Source organism: Crocodylus siamensis, chromosome 5 (assembly GCF_052110815.1).
Source record: "Crocodylus siamensis isolate JL-2025a chromosome 5, ASM5211081v1, whole genome shotgun sequence".
Lineage (NCBI taxonomy): Eukaryota > Metazoa > Chordata > Crocodylia > Crocodylidae > Crocodylus > Crocodylus siamensis.
In genome coordinates, this window is record NC_143399.1 from 2,986,459 (window position 1) to 3,003,828 (window position 17,370).

At 47.4% G+C, this 17,370-nt stretch overlaps 1 protein-coding gene across 7 annotated transcripts in view; it reads left to right on the forward strand.

The window, feature by feature from the left end:
• Positions 1-17,370, forward strand: part of MAST2 (microtubule associated serine/threonine kinase 2) — a 320,295-nt gene that overhangs the window by 235,601 nt on the left and 67,324 nt on the right. For 5 of the 7 annotated variants that reach the window (XM_090048871.1, XM_090048873.1, XM_090048876.1 and 2 more), the window contains 3 exons: positions 10,236-10,311; positions 13,406-13,426; positions 16,256-16,334. In XM_090048871.1, coding sequence (XP_089904997.1) covers positions 10,236-10,311; positions 13,406-13,426; positions 16,256-16,334 — 176 coding nt within the window. The remainder of the gene's footprint in view (positions 1-10,235; positions 10,312-13,405; positions 13,427-16,255; positions 16,335-17,370) is intronic. The other 2 variants (XM_090048872.1, XM_090048875.1) reach the window with 1 other exon arrangement.

Here is a 17,370-nt window from a genome sequence, read left to right on the forward strand (position 1 = left end):
TTGAGGGGTGGATCCAAGGGGCTGCCCTGGTGCACTTGCACCCCCCCCCTTTGATTCTTGCTCCACCCACAGTTTAAAACTGACTGCCAGCAGTGGCAGCAGCATTTCTATCCAGGCCGTGCTGAGGAAGTCACTTGGCTTCATGGCTCATTGTCATCTCCCTGGTCCCTTCCAAACCACTCATTCCACAGGCATTAGCAGCCCTCTCTTCTTTTTAATGGTCTTGATGTTCCACCAGTCACACCCGCCTTTGGTCTGCGATTCTGCTACGTTACCTACACCTGGTAATGAAGCTCCTATTTCAAAGCCCTGCACATTGCTTCTAACTTACTCCAATGAAATTATATTTGTTTTTGCTTCAATCTTAAACTAAATAATGTAGCCCTAGGCCCCTGGCATATTAGTAACGCTTCTAGTTTAACTGGAGAAAAATACGTGGTGTTTTATATGTGATGTTGTACCGCATCATCTTCACCCCACTTTTCAGAATTCTAGATCTGCCCATGTTGGAGGCAGAATACTGGTCTGGATGGACCACTGGTCTGACCAGTATGGCAATTTTTATGTTCTTAAAAACTGAAAAGATCACCTAGAGAGAGCAGGTTCACGGCAAAGAGGAAAGAACAGAGTATGGAGCTGTGTGGAATCCCTGCCAGGATGGGAAATGAAGTTCCAGATGTATTGAATACAGCACTGATCGAATGCTGAATGAGAGGACAGGGTGCAAGACAAGATTTTTGGGTGGATGTTCAAAGCAACCATGAGATCAAGGATCAAAGGCAGGGTGGATTTGATTTAAATGATTATTTAAGTCATGATTTAAATCACTTGTCAGGAAGCGTTGATTTAATCATTGTTTTCTACAAAAAGTGCATTGTTGTTGTTCGATATAATCTTCATTAAAATGTTCCCAAACAGGGCCTCTTTTATGGCCTGGCAAGCCTGCTGCCATGATAGGTTTGCCCTTCTACCACATCATTCCCTCACTAGAAAGGCTATACTCAGAAATTTATTCCTCAAGACTTCCGGAATGTTCTGCTCAAATGTTTCTCCTTTGTTTCTACTGTCCCTCTTTCCTTTTATTTATCTCCAGACTCCTCCTCCTTGCCCAGATCTACTCCACCCCCAACAATCCTCTGTTCATTTAACTTCTTAAAACTTTGCCCTTTTAGGTGAAGGTAAGGGTCTGATTGTGTGCACACAAGCTTGCAAAGAGACAATAGAGCCCATGGGTGGGTAACCAGGTCTGCTATCTCTTGTCGCCATATACTGCTGTTAACAAGGATGTTATCTCTGGAGACGCAAATCCACAGCTGAAGAACTGAAACAGCATCACAGAGATGCTTAATGGGATCTTCTAGACTGAGCACCAAGTCCCACTGGGTAGAGTGGTTTTCTTTAATTTTTCCTAATCTAGAGAGGCGGCTCTGGGAGCCCCATAAGACTGGACCCCTAATATAGTCCATGACCTGTTGTGACCTATTTATAAAACTTTTCTAAAAAGGTTACATGAATATATTATCTCAAGTGGTATATAATTAGAAGTTATAATCCCTATTCCATGATGAGATATTTGAGCTCTAGCATATCTTACATTAAAACTATCTTTATAAAGGTTTATTTTTATAAAAAGTATTTTAACAAAAAAAATTTAAAAATATGATTAAATAAAAAATGCAATTTTTTAATTTAAAAACATTGATTTGTATCTACCCTGATTAAGGGTTTGAGATTTGGTCTAAAAAAAGGCCATTTGAGAGGCTGAGAGCATTTTCACTGGGGCGTGTCAGGATGTCACCAATGCCCATGGACTGTGCAGGCGCCGCCTGCCTGTCGCCTAGTGTATCCTCACCTTTAAATGGGGTTTCACACACGCCTGGTTCACCTGCCATGACTTTGATGTTAACGGAGTTGGTTCAGATGTCCGGCGCACGCAGTCCAATTATGAGTCTCACCGGCATCACTTGGGTCCTGAGCTTCTGAGGGCTCCACCGTCCCTCCACCCTCGCCCGTTCCACCGGGTGGTGGCTGACTGTCTGGTCTGGCCACGTATCCGTATGTCACTCAGCTAGTTCACAAAAGAAAAATGAACAGTCAAAACAAGTACTACGACCAAAAAAAAGGGGTTCCCTTGATCGGTGCGGCTGCTCCAGCAGTCTGCGGTCATCCTCCAATACAAACTTGCCCTCTATGGGGTCGAGCCCCCTTTTTTGGCTCTCGAAGAGCCCCTTTGGAGGGCTTAATCCACTTCCCCTTTCACAGTCCAAGCTCACTGTTGAGCTGCGCCCCTATTACAGGGACTACGGTACCCAAAGTCAACTAGTGCCCTTCTATAAGGGTCTTTACGGTACTCAGCTCCAGCCGGGCTCCATCGCCCCCCGCGGGTAAACAAACCGTCCTGTGCGGCCGGGGCCAGCAGCCCGGGCTCAAACCCCTTTCAGAGGTTCCTACCGGCACTCAGCGTTGCTCGCAGCGTTGCTCGCAGCGTCTGCCGGCGTGCATCACCTCCACGTCCTCCTTCCGGCTCCGCATTGCTCCCGCTGGTCAGCCCTGGCCTCTCTTTTATGTCGGCCAAGGGAGTACCGGCCCCTCCCTTCCCCCCACACCTGGCAAGGGGGATTTCTGCCTGGCTCCTTGGGGCTGCGGACCTGGGGCCACTGGCCCTTCGCTCAGTCTGGGAGCCAGGGAGCCTGCTGGCTCTTTCTCTCCCTCCGAGCGGGGTGCATGTTGTTGTCTTGCACCTTGACTCTTCTAGTTAAGGTTGTCTTAGCACCTTAGCGTGCATATACACCCCACATCCATCCCCAGCATAATGTAAAGTTACTAATACTGATATGGCTTACTCCTACGTGGGAATAAAATTCAGATGCAACTTTCACACTAGTTTGTAAGGCACGTTTATGCTGGTTCAGGAGCGCTCACCGTAGACTTGGCTACTTCAGTAAAACCCCCATTCATCTGCACCAACAGACGCGACTGCAGAGTCGAGCAGGGGGAGGGTGCGTGTACTCAGCTCGTGCATGTTCGTGCCCTGCAACCCCATACCCTCTAAAGCAGTGGTTTTCAACCAGGGTGTGCAAGATCCTTGTAAGAGTGTTGTGTAAGGAGGTGAGTGTGCTGCCGCTTGTTCCACACCTGCCGCAGTCTCACAGGGGACACCCGCGCTGTTCTCTCTTGCCCTCCGACAGCACCTGTGCCAGCCGCTCCCAGCAGCCTGCTTTTGAACTTGGCTCGTACCCTTGCTTGTTGCATGCTCCCAGGGCTGGTGGAAGGGGCTGCAGGGGTAGGTGGCTTCAGTCCCCAGTATGTGAGTCCGTAAAGGAGTACCTGCAGTATGGGGGGCTGTGATTGCCCCCTCAGGAGTAGTCCAGGGGTGGGAAAGGGGGTTCTTGGGCCTTGTGTGCTTTATTGCTCCCTTGCCCGTCCTCAGCAGTCCCCTTTGGCACATGTATAATCGATTGGTACTTCAACCCTGCTGGCCAGGTGCCCCCAGGCTCTGCCCATTTCAGCCCTGGGGCTGGAGTTCATGGGAGATTGCCCTGAGAAAACCAAGGGCAAAATGAACAGGGACTCCAGGAGCCGTGTTAGCAGCAAACGTGCACAGGGCCAGGCAGAGCTGGGGGAGCAGTCTCCACTAGCAGCCGAAAAAGGTGAACATTACATCTTATTATAATGTAATATAGTAACACAATTAACACAGAGGTGGTGGACTCTCCATCCTTGCAGGTTTTGAAGCCCCAGGTAGACCAGCCTCGTCTGGGATGATGTAGTTGGGGCTGGTCCTGCTTTGAGCAGGAGGTTGGACTAGGTGTTTCATAGTTTCATAGTTTCATAGTAGCTAGAGTCGGAAGGGACCTAGGTAGATCATCTAGTCCGACCCCCTGCCTTGGCAGGAAAGAGCACCGGGGTCAGATGACCCCGGCAAGGTGCTCATCTAACTTCCTTTTAAAAATCCCTAGGCTAGGAGCCTGCACCACTTCCCCTGGAAGCCGGTTCCAGGCCCTAGCCGCCCTGACTGTGAAGTAGCGCCTCCTAATATCTAATCTAAACTTACCCTCCGCCAGTTTGTGACCATTATTCCTGGTCACTCCTGGCAGCGCACGGGGGAACAGGGACTCCCCGAATACCTGCTGATCCCCCCTGACCAGTTTGTAGCAGGCCACAAGGTCCCCCCTTAACCTTCTCTTGTGGAGGCTGAACAGGTTCAGGTCCCGTAGCCTCTCCTCATAAGGCCTGCCCTGCTGACCCCTGATCATACGAGTGGCCCTCCTCTGAACTCTTTCCATATTGTCCACGTCCCTCTTGAAGTGCGGCGCCCAGAACTGGACGCAGTACTCCAGCGGCAGCCTGACCAGTGCCGCATAGAGGGGGAGGATCACCTCCCTGGACCTGCTCGAGATGCATCTGTGGATGCATGACAGGGTACGGTTGGCCTTCTTGACTGCCTCCCCACACTGCCGGCCCATGTTCATCGTGGAGTCAATGACGACTCCAAGATCCTTTTCCGTCTCCGTGCTGGCAAGAGGGGAGTTCCCCAACCTGTAAGTGTGGTGCCGGTTCTTCCTCCCCATGTGCAACACCTTGCACTTATCAGTGTTAAACCCCATCCTATTCTCATCCGCCCACCGTTGCAACCTGTCAAGGTCAGCTTGCAGCCTATTGCACCCTTCTAGTGCACCCACATCCCCCCACATCTTAGTGTCATCAGCAAACTTGAACAGGGTGCTTTCTACCCCCTCATCCAAGTCACTGATGAAGATGTTGAACAGTGCAGGCCCGAGGACCGAGCCCGGGGGGACCCCACTGCCCACGTCCTTCCAGGTCGAGAAGAACCCATCCACTACCACCCTCTGGGTGCGGCCCTCCAACCAGTTGGCGACCCACTTGACCGTGTGGGCATCGACACCACAGTCTCCCAGCTTTTTGATGAGGACAGGGTGAGAGACAGTGTCGAAAGCCTTCCGGAAGTCCAGAAAGACTACATCCACAGCAACCCCTGTGTCTAATGATTTGGTGACCTGATCGTAAAAGGCCACCAGGTTGGTCTGACAAGACCTGCCACTGATGAACCCATGTTGGTTGCCCCTGAGCATGCATTCCCCCGCAAGGCCCTCCTAGATGTGTGCCAGGATAATTTTTTCAAAGAGCTTACCCGGGATTGAGGTAAGACTAACTGGCCTGTAATTTCCCGGGTCCTCTTTTTTTCCCTTTTTGAAGATAGGGACCACATTGGCCCTCTTCCAGTCCTCCGGCACCTCACCAGACCACCACGAGTGCTCATAGAGCCGCGCCAGGGGTCCCGCAATGACCTCGGCCAGTTCCTGTAGAGCCCTAGGGTGAAGATCGTCCGGACCAGCGGACTTGAACACGTCCAGCCTCTCCAGAAGTACCCTAACTAACTCCTCGCTAACCCCTGGCCCAGGCGTGTCTCTCCCGGGGCCCGAGGGGGCCCAGCAGGGAGGTGGCTGAACTGGTCCCTACTTAGGAAGACAGAGGCAAAGAAATCGTTAAATATGTTAGCTTTGTCATCTGGCGTGATGACTAAGTTGCCCATCGTGTCCTGCAGGGGCCCCACATTACCCGGGACCCTCTTTTTACCCCCTATGTATTTGAAGAAGGACTTCTTATTGTCCTTAATCCGGGAAGCTAGTCCTATCTCCATCTCTGCCTTGGCCCTCCTGACTGCCCCCCTACATCCTCGGGCGACTGTAACATAGTCCTTCTTGGTGATGACCCCATCCCTCCATTGGGTGTATGCCTCCCTTTTAGCAAGGAGACATTCCCGGATGCTCCTAGTGAGCCATGGGGATGTGACCTCCTGAGGTCTGTTCCAACCCTCATTTTCTATGATAACAACACATGAGTTAATAACGTAATTACTATATTTGAAATATTCACGCTACATTTATAGCGTGAAACTATAGGCCAGTTAGTCTTACCTCAATCCGAGGCAAGCTGTTCGAGAAAATTATTCTGGCACACATCCACGAGGGGCCAGCAGGGGATTTCATGCTTAGGGGCAACCAACAGGGGTTCATCAGTGGCAGGTCCTGTCAGACCAACCTGGTGGCCTTTTACGACCAGGTCACCAAATCATTAGACGCAGGGGGAGCAGTGGATGTAGTCTTGCTGGACTTTCGGAAGGCCTTCGACTGTCTCTCACCCCGTTCTCATTAAGAAACTGGGGGCTGTGGTGTCGACACCCACACGGTCAGATGTGTCACCAACTGGCGGGAGGGAGCACCCAGAGGGGGTGGTGACGGGTCACGTTCGCCCTGGAGGGATGTGGGCAGTGGGGTCCCCCAGGCTCGGTCCTCGGGCCCGCACTGCTCAACACTTTCATCAGTGACTTGGACGAGGGGGTAAAAAGCACCTGCTCAGATTTGCTGATGACACTAAGATGTGGGGGGATGTGGGCACGCTAGAAGGGAGGAATAGGCTGCAATCGGACCTAGACAGGTGACAGGGGTGGGCGGATGAGACAGGATGGGATTCAACACAGACAAGTGCAAGGTGCTGCACCTGGGGAGGGACAACCGGCACCATACCTACAGGTTGGGGAACTCCCCTCTTGTCAGCACGGAGGCGGAAAAGGATCTGGGGGTCATCATTGACTCCAAGATGAACATGGGCCGGCAGTGTGGGGACGCGGTCAGGAAGGCCAACCGCACCTTGTCGTGCATCCACAGATGCATCTCGAGCAGGTCCAGGGAGGTGATCCTCCCCCTCTATGCGGCACTGGTCAGGCCGCAGCGGGAGTACCGCGTCCAGGTCTGGGCGCCGCGCTTCAGGAGGGATGTGGACAGCACGGAGAGGGTCCAGAGGAGGCCACTCGCATGGTCGGGGGCAGCAGGGCAGGCCCTGTGAGGAGAGGCGACGGGACCTGAACCTGTTCAGCCTCCACAAGAGAAGGCTGAGGGGGGATCTAGTGGCCTGTTACAAACCAGTCAGAGGGGATCAGCAGGCATTGGGGGAGTCCCTGTTCCCCCGAGCACCGCCAGGAGTGACCAGGAACAACGGTCACAAGCTGGCAGAGGGCAGGTTTAGGTTAGACATCAGGAGGCGCTACTTCACGGTCGGGGCGGCTAGGATCTGGAACCAACTTCCAAGAGAAGTGGTGCAGGCTCCTACCCGGGGGGTGTTTAAGAGGAGGTTGGATGAACATCTTGCTGGGGTTGTTTGATCCCAGTACTCTTTCCTGCCATGGCAGGGGGTTGGACTCGATGATCTGGTCAGGTCCCTTCCGACCCTAGAAACTCTGAAACTATTTAATGGCACAATGGGATCTGATCTCCCATCCCAACAATCACATGTCCAGACACATGCATGGCAGAATGCATGATCTTGGGATGAGGGATCAGATCCCAATCGTGTTTTTACTCGTGGCAAACCCTGTGACTTCCTGCAGCCTGGCACCCTGGCCCAGGTGACAACACCTCCTTGACTCGACCCGACCCTGAAAACAGCAGGGTGCAGCCCCAGGCAGAGCTGTACCCTGCAGTTGTCAGTCTGCCAGCACAGGGTGGGGGGAGCTGTCAACCAAGCACAGCTAGGCTGCGTGGCGGGGACCCCATCACACATTCAATTTAAGGTGCAATGAAAACCAGCCACAAAAATATTATGCGCATTTTTGGAATTTTTTTGTGGCTGGCTTCTTATTTTCTTGCACCATTAATTGCCTGCAGTTGTGGCTGGGTTGCTATTTATGGAACAATTCACAGTGTACTCTCACCCTTCGTTCCTGAAATGGGGTGCCACTGAAGTCTTACAGAGGGGTGCCAGGAGCCTGAGACAGCTGAGACCTGCTGTTCAAAATGGCACATTAAGGAATAGAAAGCAACGTTTAAAAAGGGACCTGTTTCCAAAAATTTTGCAGCCTCCAGGTTTAAAATTTCTGTTGAGAGCTGGGCCAAAAGTTTAGAAAAGCTAAAGACATGCAGGGAAAAAGCTGTAGCAGGCATAAGGAGTGTAACAGCACTGCATGACGCTGCTGAATAACGTGCAGAAAGGACATTAAATTAGTTTAAGATTTTTCCCTGAAGTCTTGTAGCATTGCTTGTTATTAAATCAGATGTGACTCATGGACCCTCTCTGTAATTAGTGCTCCTCAGGTGGCAGGATGCCGGTCATTACAGGTAATGCTTTCCAGCTCTGCAGACAGGGATGGAAATACATTGGCTTTTACAACCCGCTGTAACAAGTTGTGCCACAAAATCGCAGTAGAAGTTTTTGGACCTTGCAGCCCCCTTGGTGAATGCTGTGTTTGGGCAAAAATGTGCCAGTCGTCATTGAGGTATTGGCTGCCTGTGGCCCTCAGGGGACGTTTCTGCAGATTGTAATGGTGCCTGAGCCTCAGCCCTGGGCCTGATCCTCAACCAGGACAGCTACAGCTTTATTCTGACACTGTCAACCTCCTTGTCACCGAGTGTTGATTATCTACCAGGTAAGGACTCTGGAAGGGCCCCATTTGAGGCGGAAAGTGAAAAGTCTCAGATTCAATAGTACTCTAACCCTTGGGCAGCAGGAGAATTTACCTTTGCTGAAGAGTATAAAAACCTTCGATCATCTTTGCTGGGTGAGATCATCACATTTAGGCTTCTCTGATTAAAATTCCTTCAACTACAGAAGAGACGGGAGTACTGGGACGTTTTTAAAGGGAAGCAGAAATTCCCCTTTTCCCTGTTGTTGTTTTAGAAGCTTCACCCAGGCTTGAGCCGAGCAGAAGAAGTAATTGCTTTTCATTTTAGAGATAGAAATAACTCACAAGGGAGCTAATTAACATTCCAGAGTCTGGGTAGAAATATGCCGTATAAATCTGAAAAAGATGTTACTGAAGAATTAATCGTATTTCTGTACCAGATTGTGCGTACCAGAAAAGAGTGAGAACACCCACGTAGTTGAGTTTAAAAAGTTACTCAACTTCTTCAGTTATTCCCGATGATTGTTGGGACTATAATCTGAAAGCTTTGTAGTATTACTCATGATTGGTGACGCTGAAAGGAAACGATACCTTGGTACTTGCAGGTTATTTTGAAATGAGATGTCGCCGAAGTTACCTATGCAGGTCAGTTAGTGCCCGCTGTACCCAGCGATCCCTTTATCCCACAGCTCTGTGCCTTTCTCTGGGCTTTCCGTGCGGGCTGGATCATGGCTGCTGTTCTAGGCTGTCAAACCGCTCTCTCTTCTTCACTTTCAAACTCAATCTAAAGGCCACAAGAACCAAGTCAGCAGTCAATTTACTGAATTGAAACAAAACAAATGCAGCTGCAAGAGTGTCCTAATTATTCGTATCCACCCAGATGTCCGGTAGATCCCATATAAAGCTTAGGTTGCGTTCTCTGTGGGGCCAGTGCTTTCTGTATTCAGTCAGTGTCCGCTCTTCGCAGGTACTTGACACTACTGCTTCCCAGAAGACAGTGGCCCAGATCCTCGTTTTGTCCAGCTTGTTCCTGGTGCAGTGCATGATGGAGTTACCTGGGTGCCCCTTATACCTCTGATTCTCAAGTCACCCCGAGCGCAGGGTGGAGAAGCCTGGCGGCTGCTTTAGTTTGCACCAGCTGGTGTGTGTCCTTGGGGAGCCATCGGCCAGCTGGGATGTACTGGTCTATATTGCACTTTGGCTCTCCCGCTTCCAGCTCCTACTTCCACCTGCACCGTCTGTTCACAGCCCATACAAAGAGCTGTGGAGAGAAGGGAGGAAGTGTGACTTTCTCAGCGGCTCCATGTAGCAGAAGTGCAGCTGTGTGGTGACTTCAGCTGTGTAAGCTTACGTGCAGAGTTTGAGGCTGGCCAGGGCTCCATCCTGTTCTGACCAGCAGTTCAGCATTAGCTTCATTCCTACAAATTCTCACTGCCAAGGGGTGGTTAAATGCATTTTTACAAGAAGTTGGAAAAAATCAACAAAGAAATATGCTGTATTAGTGATTACACTGGACATTTCTTGTTTTCCTTTAAAGTTTAAGCTGGAAAACCCACATCATGTATATTAAAAAAGTAGGAAGCAACTAATAGTAGAAAGAAAATCTCTCTTGCGGTAGTCAAAAAGAATATTTAACCAGCTGTTTCCCAAGCCAGTGCAAGTTTCAGAGATCTAAATTGTTAGTTATTTGCAAATACAGATCTTAATTGACCCTGTCCCCACAGTGTGTCATCATTCGTTAGATTTTTTTTTTTAAGAGAAGAGAATTTGTTGCAAAAGTAACACCGATATGGACGTTCTTTGCTTTCCCAAACAGGTAGCAGCCCGTTGGACAGTCCCAGGAATTTCTCTCCAAATGCACCTGCTCATTTTTCCTTTGTGCCAGCTCGCAGGTAAGTTAGTACACTTTCTGTCTTGTGACTGGCATGTCACAGCTGCCAGAGGTACTGTGCATTCGTCTTCTGAAAGTCGTTATTGTTTTTTATTAGCTTTTTGTTTGCATTGCAGTAGTCTCCAGAGTGTACCGAAGTGCCTTTCAGATGCAGAATCCTTTTATGAAAACACACAGCCTGAACAGACAAAGGCAGAAGGCTTGAAAGGGAAAGGGTGAAGTCGTTCCTAATCTCACTGTGTAACGTCCTTTTGCAAGGAGCTCAGATACCATGAGGATGTGTAGCATTAGAATAAAATAGAAAGTATAAAGACTGTTGGAGAAGCAGACAAATGGTGCATTGAATTTGTCAGCCATAGCAGGAAGGGGAGGGTGCAGGATTTGAGGGAGAAGGTCATGACATAAAGAGGTTGGATCGGTAGCCAGATGCGTATTAGACTTTGGAAATCAGGGATAACAAACTTGAACCTGAGCTGGTGTAAGAGTGGATTCAGAGTTGGGCAGTAAAATGGGCAGATTGATGCATAGGGGAGAGACTCCTATGGCTGCATTTGGCCAGGACGGAAAGTAGCTGTATGAGCATGAAGTTGGCCCGAGAAGAGGAGGTTGCATCGATCAGGATGGAGGCGGAAGAGGTCTGAACAAGAATCTCGGGTTTAGGGACAGATAGAAAAGGATGGACCTTAAAAATGCTTGAAATGGGAGGGAGTGGCAGGCTTTGGAAACAGCCCGGCTCTCTGGCACAAGGGAGAGGGAGGTGGCAAAGCTGCCCCTTGGGGCTCGAGTGAAGGTAGGCGAGAGAAAGTCTTTTCAGTCAGTCAGCTGAGTTGCCCCCTCTCCTTGTGCCCCCGGCCTCTTGCTGGAAGCAGGCTCCGTGCTCTTGTGTTGGCGCTGAATAAGGCAGAGCCTGCGCTGATATGACAGCTCGACAGCTGTGCCCATCTGGCTCTGTACCTGTTGTCTTAGGAGGCGAAGGAGCAGCTGTTGCTTGGTATTGGCCAATTTAAAAATGACTGAAGGAGACTATGTGTCCCTTTTCGAAAAACGGGTGTTCACAGTCTCGCGTGGTTCAAATAAGTGCAGCTCCACTGCAGCCAAAGGAATTATGCCATTTTTACAGCAACTTAACATTTGGCTCTAGGATCGTGAGACGAAAAGCTGTAAATAAAACAGGAGTTTTAACTTCCTTCAGTCTGTAGCTGTTCCAGTAATCACAGCAACGTTGCTTTTCAAGTCTTTTTTGCAAATGGCACACAGACCTTTAATAATTAAAAGCCCGAGTGGTGCATTTTTCACCTTTGCATTACAGCATGTGAGACTGTCTTTAGTAACATAACGGGTGAGGGAAAGCTTTGCCCCAGCGAAGATGGCTTTTACCATCTTGTGAAAGTATGTACTGCAGCGTGTTCTCGCTGAAGGTTGAACGTTTTGGTGGTGGCACGCAGAGCATGCGCTAGGTTTAACCTGCAAAGCTCCCGGGCTGCTGCCCTTGTCCAAGGCTTTCGTAGGCATAGTGTTGCTGTCTTATCCAGGGTACGTTTGTAGAGCAGTTGTTTTGTGGAAGCGCATTTGATTTGGTGGTTAGGATTTACTGCGGTTGTTAACATCGTTAATGCTTGGTGCAGGAAGAGGGGAGAGAGCTAGATAAGAATGGTGGAAATAATATTTTGTTTCAAGAGAGGAGCGTTTGGGGAAAATGCCATAAATAAACTCCAGTAGTTGATTTTTCTCTTTGGGAGCATAAAAATGGTCAGTATTGTCTAAGAGTTCAGCAAATGTAAAATAGTGCTGGCTTCATCTTTGTGTATCTGAGACTGTTTTCATTTGTTCTTGTAACAGGAAGTTCTTCAGAGAGATTTCACGTTACAGATATTGTTAGTTAATGGCCACGCTGTTTGTACTCTTTTTTTTTACATTTCATTTGCAGTAGGCAGTGGGAAACAGCCTGGCTCCCCCAGTAATGGCTTAGGTCAAGTACTATTCTTACTGTTGCGGGTGCAGGGCTGAGAGTCAACGTTGCTGCCAGATGCTGTACAGACATGAAATCCAAACTTCATCCCCAGAGAGGGTGCAGGATGAATTACAGTCTAAATAGCCTCCTTAAAGCCACACAGCAAGTCAGTCTCTGAGCCAGGATAGAGTAAGATCTCTTGATTTCCAGGCTGTTATTCTACCCACTAGACCAGACAGCTAAGGAGGGTGTAAATCCAGATGAGATGCCCCCTCACTCCTGCCCTGGCCGGGGTATTTTGTAGGCATATTTCTATTGCAGTAGAAAGTGGTATTGTTAAGGGTGTTGGACACAGATGTCTCTAGCTCAGCGCTATCTCCTCCTGTAGATTTGCTGAACTTGGTCTGATTTGGGTGTTGATGCACAGTTTAAAAAAAGTTCCCTGTTTTAAAGAAGAGGGAGGGGAAGCAGGGGCGGGGAGAAGAAAGAGGAGGAGAAAGAGAGACGCGTGATTATTTAGAATATTTAAGGGATCTTAGCGTGGTGTGGCACAGAAAGCTTGTGCCATGGGTCATTGGAAATGCCGTGCTTCATTTATTCCATCGGACTGGAATTTTCCATTTCTTTTTGTCTGCATCAGGCCCTAGATATCATTCGTGTCTTGACTCCTCCCGTGCCCACAGGCCTTGCTGTCTAGTAAAGAGGAATTTTCTGCCCTCTGCATTGGCCTCCTCTCTTCAGAGATGACCTGTTTCATGCAGTATTTGTGGCTTCCTTTCCCAAAACACGAAATTTCAACTGTAGGAAATATGGTGATTCTGGTTAGACCTAGCTTTCTAATGTGAAGGCCAGCAGTTTCACCACTGACCTTCACAGGGTCCTTGCCTCTCTTTTGAATGGTGTTTAATCAAAAATTTGTTCATGGATGGATATTAAATGCATATGCATCTGCCTCTCAGGATCGGTATGCCCAGCAGTCTCCTGTTATAACTATGATGTCCCCTTCCATGCACGCAATATTATATTGCCTTCAGTAAAGGTGACTACAGTGAGAAATGTTCATCTTTTGTTACTGGTTTCCAGAAATCATGTTCTCAATTATTTTTCCCTTCCTCATTATCACTGTGCAATTTCTTCCATACAGCCATGGACACAGAGCAGACAGGTAATGGGCATATCAGCCGTTGTATGTGAGTGTAATGCTTTTTTGCATGGTTGGGCACTGTGTATGTGCCTAATGAGTTGGTGCTGTAATAACCCCATTTAGGCATTCAGCTTTTACATTTTGGGAGTAAAAATGGGGAATCTCTGAACTGCAACTTATAATTAACAAGGATCACACTGAGAGAATTGCTTTGTTCTTAGCACAATTTATCAGACTGACCTGATCTAGTCCACGTCGTATGATGTTATCACAACTACCGCAAGCCTGTTTTCCCTAAAACAATATTTTAATAGTTCTTTCTGACCAATGTTAGTTCCAACTCAATTTCATTTGAATCAAAATTTCAAAATGAGATAAATAATTTAAGGGGTGTTGGTTTGTAGCCGTGTTGGCCTTCTTTGCAAGCTTTCTGGCACTAACACCCTTTGTCAGGCTGAGGAAGTATCTGCAGTTGGTCTGTGCTTTTCCTGGAAGACCGTCTGGGAAGATGCTGCAGATGCATGTTTCCCCAGCCTGACAAAGGGTGTTTGTGGCCAGAAGCTTGCAAAGAAGAATACATAATTCAAATTTTTCTTTTTTCTGATGTCCTCTCTTAAATCGGTTTTAAAATACTTCTTTCTCACTGAAATAATTGAGACATATTCTGCCATTTAAAGAGAGAATTTTCTTTCCAAGTCTTTTTCTTCCATTGAATTTGAAACAGAATTTCTGCCGGTCTCTTGTTGCTGTTTTCCAGTGGTTAGACACACATTTTCTGTGCATTGTGTTGATTGTTTAGGATGCTTCTACTAATGTTGCATCAGTTGTAGCAAGAAGTAGGGGCTACCATCTTGGCAGAGTGGGTTGTTCTTTTTCAAATGGGGGGGATGATTTTTGTCCACTTTTGCAACCAAAATATGAAAGTCCTTCAGAAGAAAGTAGGCTAAATAGTCTGCTACTTTGCGTAATTTCATTAAAACTTGTATACTTTCTAGACTCTTTTTAATTTGTATACCTACTTCATTGCTACAGTAGCTGTGCTTCTCAAGTATTAATAGAATTTATCTTCCCAACATCCTTCTGAGAGGGGAATATGCCCGTTTTACATATGGAGAAACTGGGGCACAGAAGATTATGGGACTTGTCAAAGGCTCAAAGAGGAAGTATGTGTTTGAGATGGGACCTGGACACACAGCACAGAGAGAGCATTGCAACAAACGGGGACGAATCTCTTAAATATATTTATCTGTCAAAAACACACACACAAATACAAAACCCACTTGTGTCTAAATGGGGTTTAACTACTGTATGCATGCAGTAGGACTTGTTTCTAAAGCTTGAATGTTGTGATTTTGTGCATGCAGCATGAACCCTTTTTGTTGTTTGAAAACGGGTGTGTTTTCTCCATGTGCTAGTAGTAAAATAGACTTGTAGAGAGGAGAGGTATGGGTCAATATAAAAGCCTAGGCCCTCCCAAAATACTTAAGCATGTCCTTAATTTCTAGCATGTGCTTTAGGTGCTTTCCTGAATCCCAGCCCACGGATGGGTAGAGGAAGGCATTGTTAAGTTTGCAGCTGAGTTTCCCTTCTAAGCTCAATTTTTATCCTGCAGTAATATCCACAGGAGAGAGGTCATATCCTAATGTGCTGTATGACTATATACCAACCCCAAAGTGTATATCGACAGTGCTGTCAGAAGCTCTTTGGTCTTTAATTCATTTTCATTTAATGTGATTAATTATTGACCATTTCCCTCTCTTTTGTAATTAATAATATTGGTGTACTTAGGAATATTCGTATATTTATAGTTCTGTTGAAGTGGGATACAAAACCCCTCAAAATTTAGCATCCCTCTCAGGTTAGTGTCAACATTTGTCTGGCAATGGGAGAAAAGGCCTCTGTTTTTGAAGTCAGAGAGAGAGATTTATTAGATGTAGCTGAAATGAATTCCATTTTTTCCCTCTTGAGTCTGATTTTTGTGAGGTTGTGGGGGGTGATTAACTTTTCCAGAAGCAATTGCATATTTCAGGGTAACCATGTTTGGTGTTAAAACGAAGTGTTTCCTGTCGTTAGCATGCTTCAGCTCATCCTGGTTTTTTACATCTTTGTATGCCACGCTCCTTTGGGTCCTGGCCTGCGCTGGGGAGTTCTCCACGTGCTGCACGAGAGCAAACAACTACTAATACCGTAACCCGCAGGGGGAAATGTGAACCCTGGGGGAATCCCAAGCCATGGGTGCTCCAGGATAGAGACATGCTGCAGCTGGGCATTTATTTCAGTTGAGAGCCATTTCACAAGTTTTAATTTAGTGGTAATGCCAGCTGATTAGGAGATGAACAGAGCACATTCGGATATTTAGCCATACGACTGAACTCTCCTTTTGCCCAGTAAACCAGATACTTCATAATGGCGTGAATTCGTCTCCCCGCTGTGTTCCTTGTGTAGGTTGGAGGACCAGGGAGGTATGGCAACAGTAATTCAGGGTGTTACTCAAAGCCCACCGTTGCTGGTTGTCTCTATTGAGCAAATTTTGAAAGTAAAATCAATCATTTGTCCAATTATTTCCTTTTAAACACAAAGGGTAAAGTTGTAAAAAATATCTGAACTGTGTAGGAATTGAAGTAGTTTAGGAGGTTAAATTCTGTTGACTTTCATTGGCACAAATGTTCCCAAGTTATTTAGGTTCATTTGAAGATTTTACCCAACATACGTTTGAACAGAAAACATTGCTGGCAGGACCACCAGGTTCTCCGGAAAGCGCGATCTAAAACGAAGGGTGCAAACCTGTTAGGAGAGGGAAACGTGAACTACACCGGTCATCAGAATAACTTCCCCTGCATCTTTCCCCAGAACGGACGGGCGTCGCTGGTCCCTGGCCTCCCTGCCTTCATCCGGCTATGGAACAAACACCCCCAGCTCAACCGTCTCCGTGAGTGACCGACCTTCTGACGCTATTTGATTTGTATAAACACGCTCTAACAAATCTACTTTGAAACCCTTACTAAAATATACAAGGTCTTTTTCATTATTTGCCAACCACGTATTTAATACACTAATTTATTGCAATGATCAGTTGTGCTGCTTTTCCCTCCATCTCTCAGTTCCTCTCATCCTGCACTTTGCCTTCCACACCAGTGCCAGTTGTAGCGAAGCCCTCGGCTCAGCGGAGACTCCGTTGCGTCGGCAGTGACACTTGCTCTGGCGAGACCGAGCGCTTCCCTGTAGAAAGCTCTCGGCTGGTTTAAAACCAGGATGTGAAATTCTTCCCCACTTTTGACCTCGAGTCACCAATGGGTACGACAGCTCTCTGCCAGCATGCTGCCTAAGAGGAAAATTGATAATATACATTAGTTTGGTATTTCCTTGAAGTTACGTGTTCACACTTTACATGAGTGAACGAACCCACTGTGACCTGAGCGTAGTTCATTATCAAAAGACGGATATGCGGTTAACAGAACGGGAAAGAGATCAGTATAACCCCCTGAAACTTCACATAGCAAATCAGACTCCTCGATATGGAGGAACTGTAAATGATCCTGTAAACTCTGGTTAATTCATCGCCTCAAGGGGATTGGTAATGAGGACAAGTTGTGATGAATGCCTAGTTACCAGTAGTTAAACTTTTTCAGCATTTCATGAAATGTGTTTTGCAAGTCATATTGAGGCATAGTAAAGAAGAATTGTTTACACTTTTAATTAAGAAAAATAAGTATATATTTTATAAACCCTGGCTCACTAATTCTTTGACTGTACAGATAAAGGCTTAATGTAGAGTTTTTTACTACAGAAATGCAGAGTGTTTTCTCTAGGAACGATTACTGGTGGAGCAAAACAGTCAAAAGAGTTTTGCTTTGCAGTCTTCATTCTTGCCTTGGCTCTGTCCTGTTGACTTCAAAAAAGCTGAAGAGTACCCAGTGCTTTGCACACCACAGCTGGCGTGAGAGGTGCTGCGGAGGATACTTTTT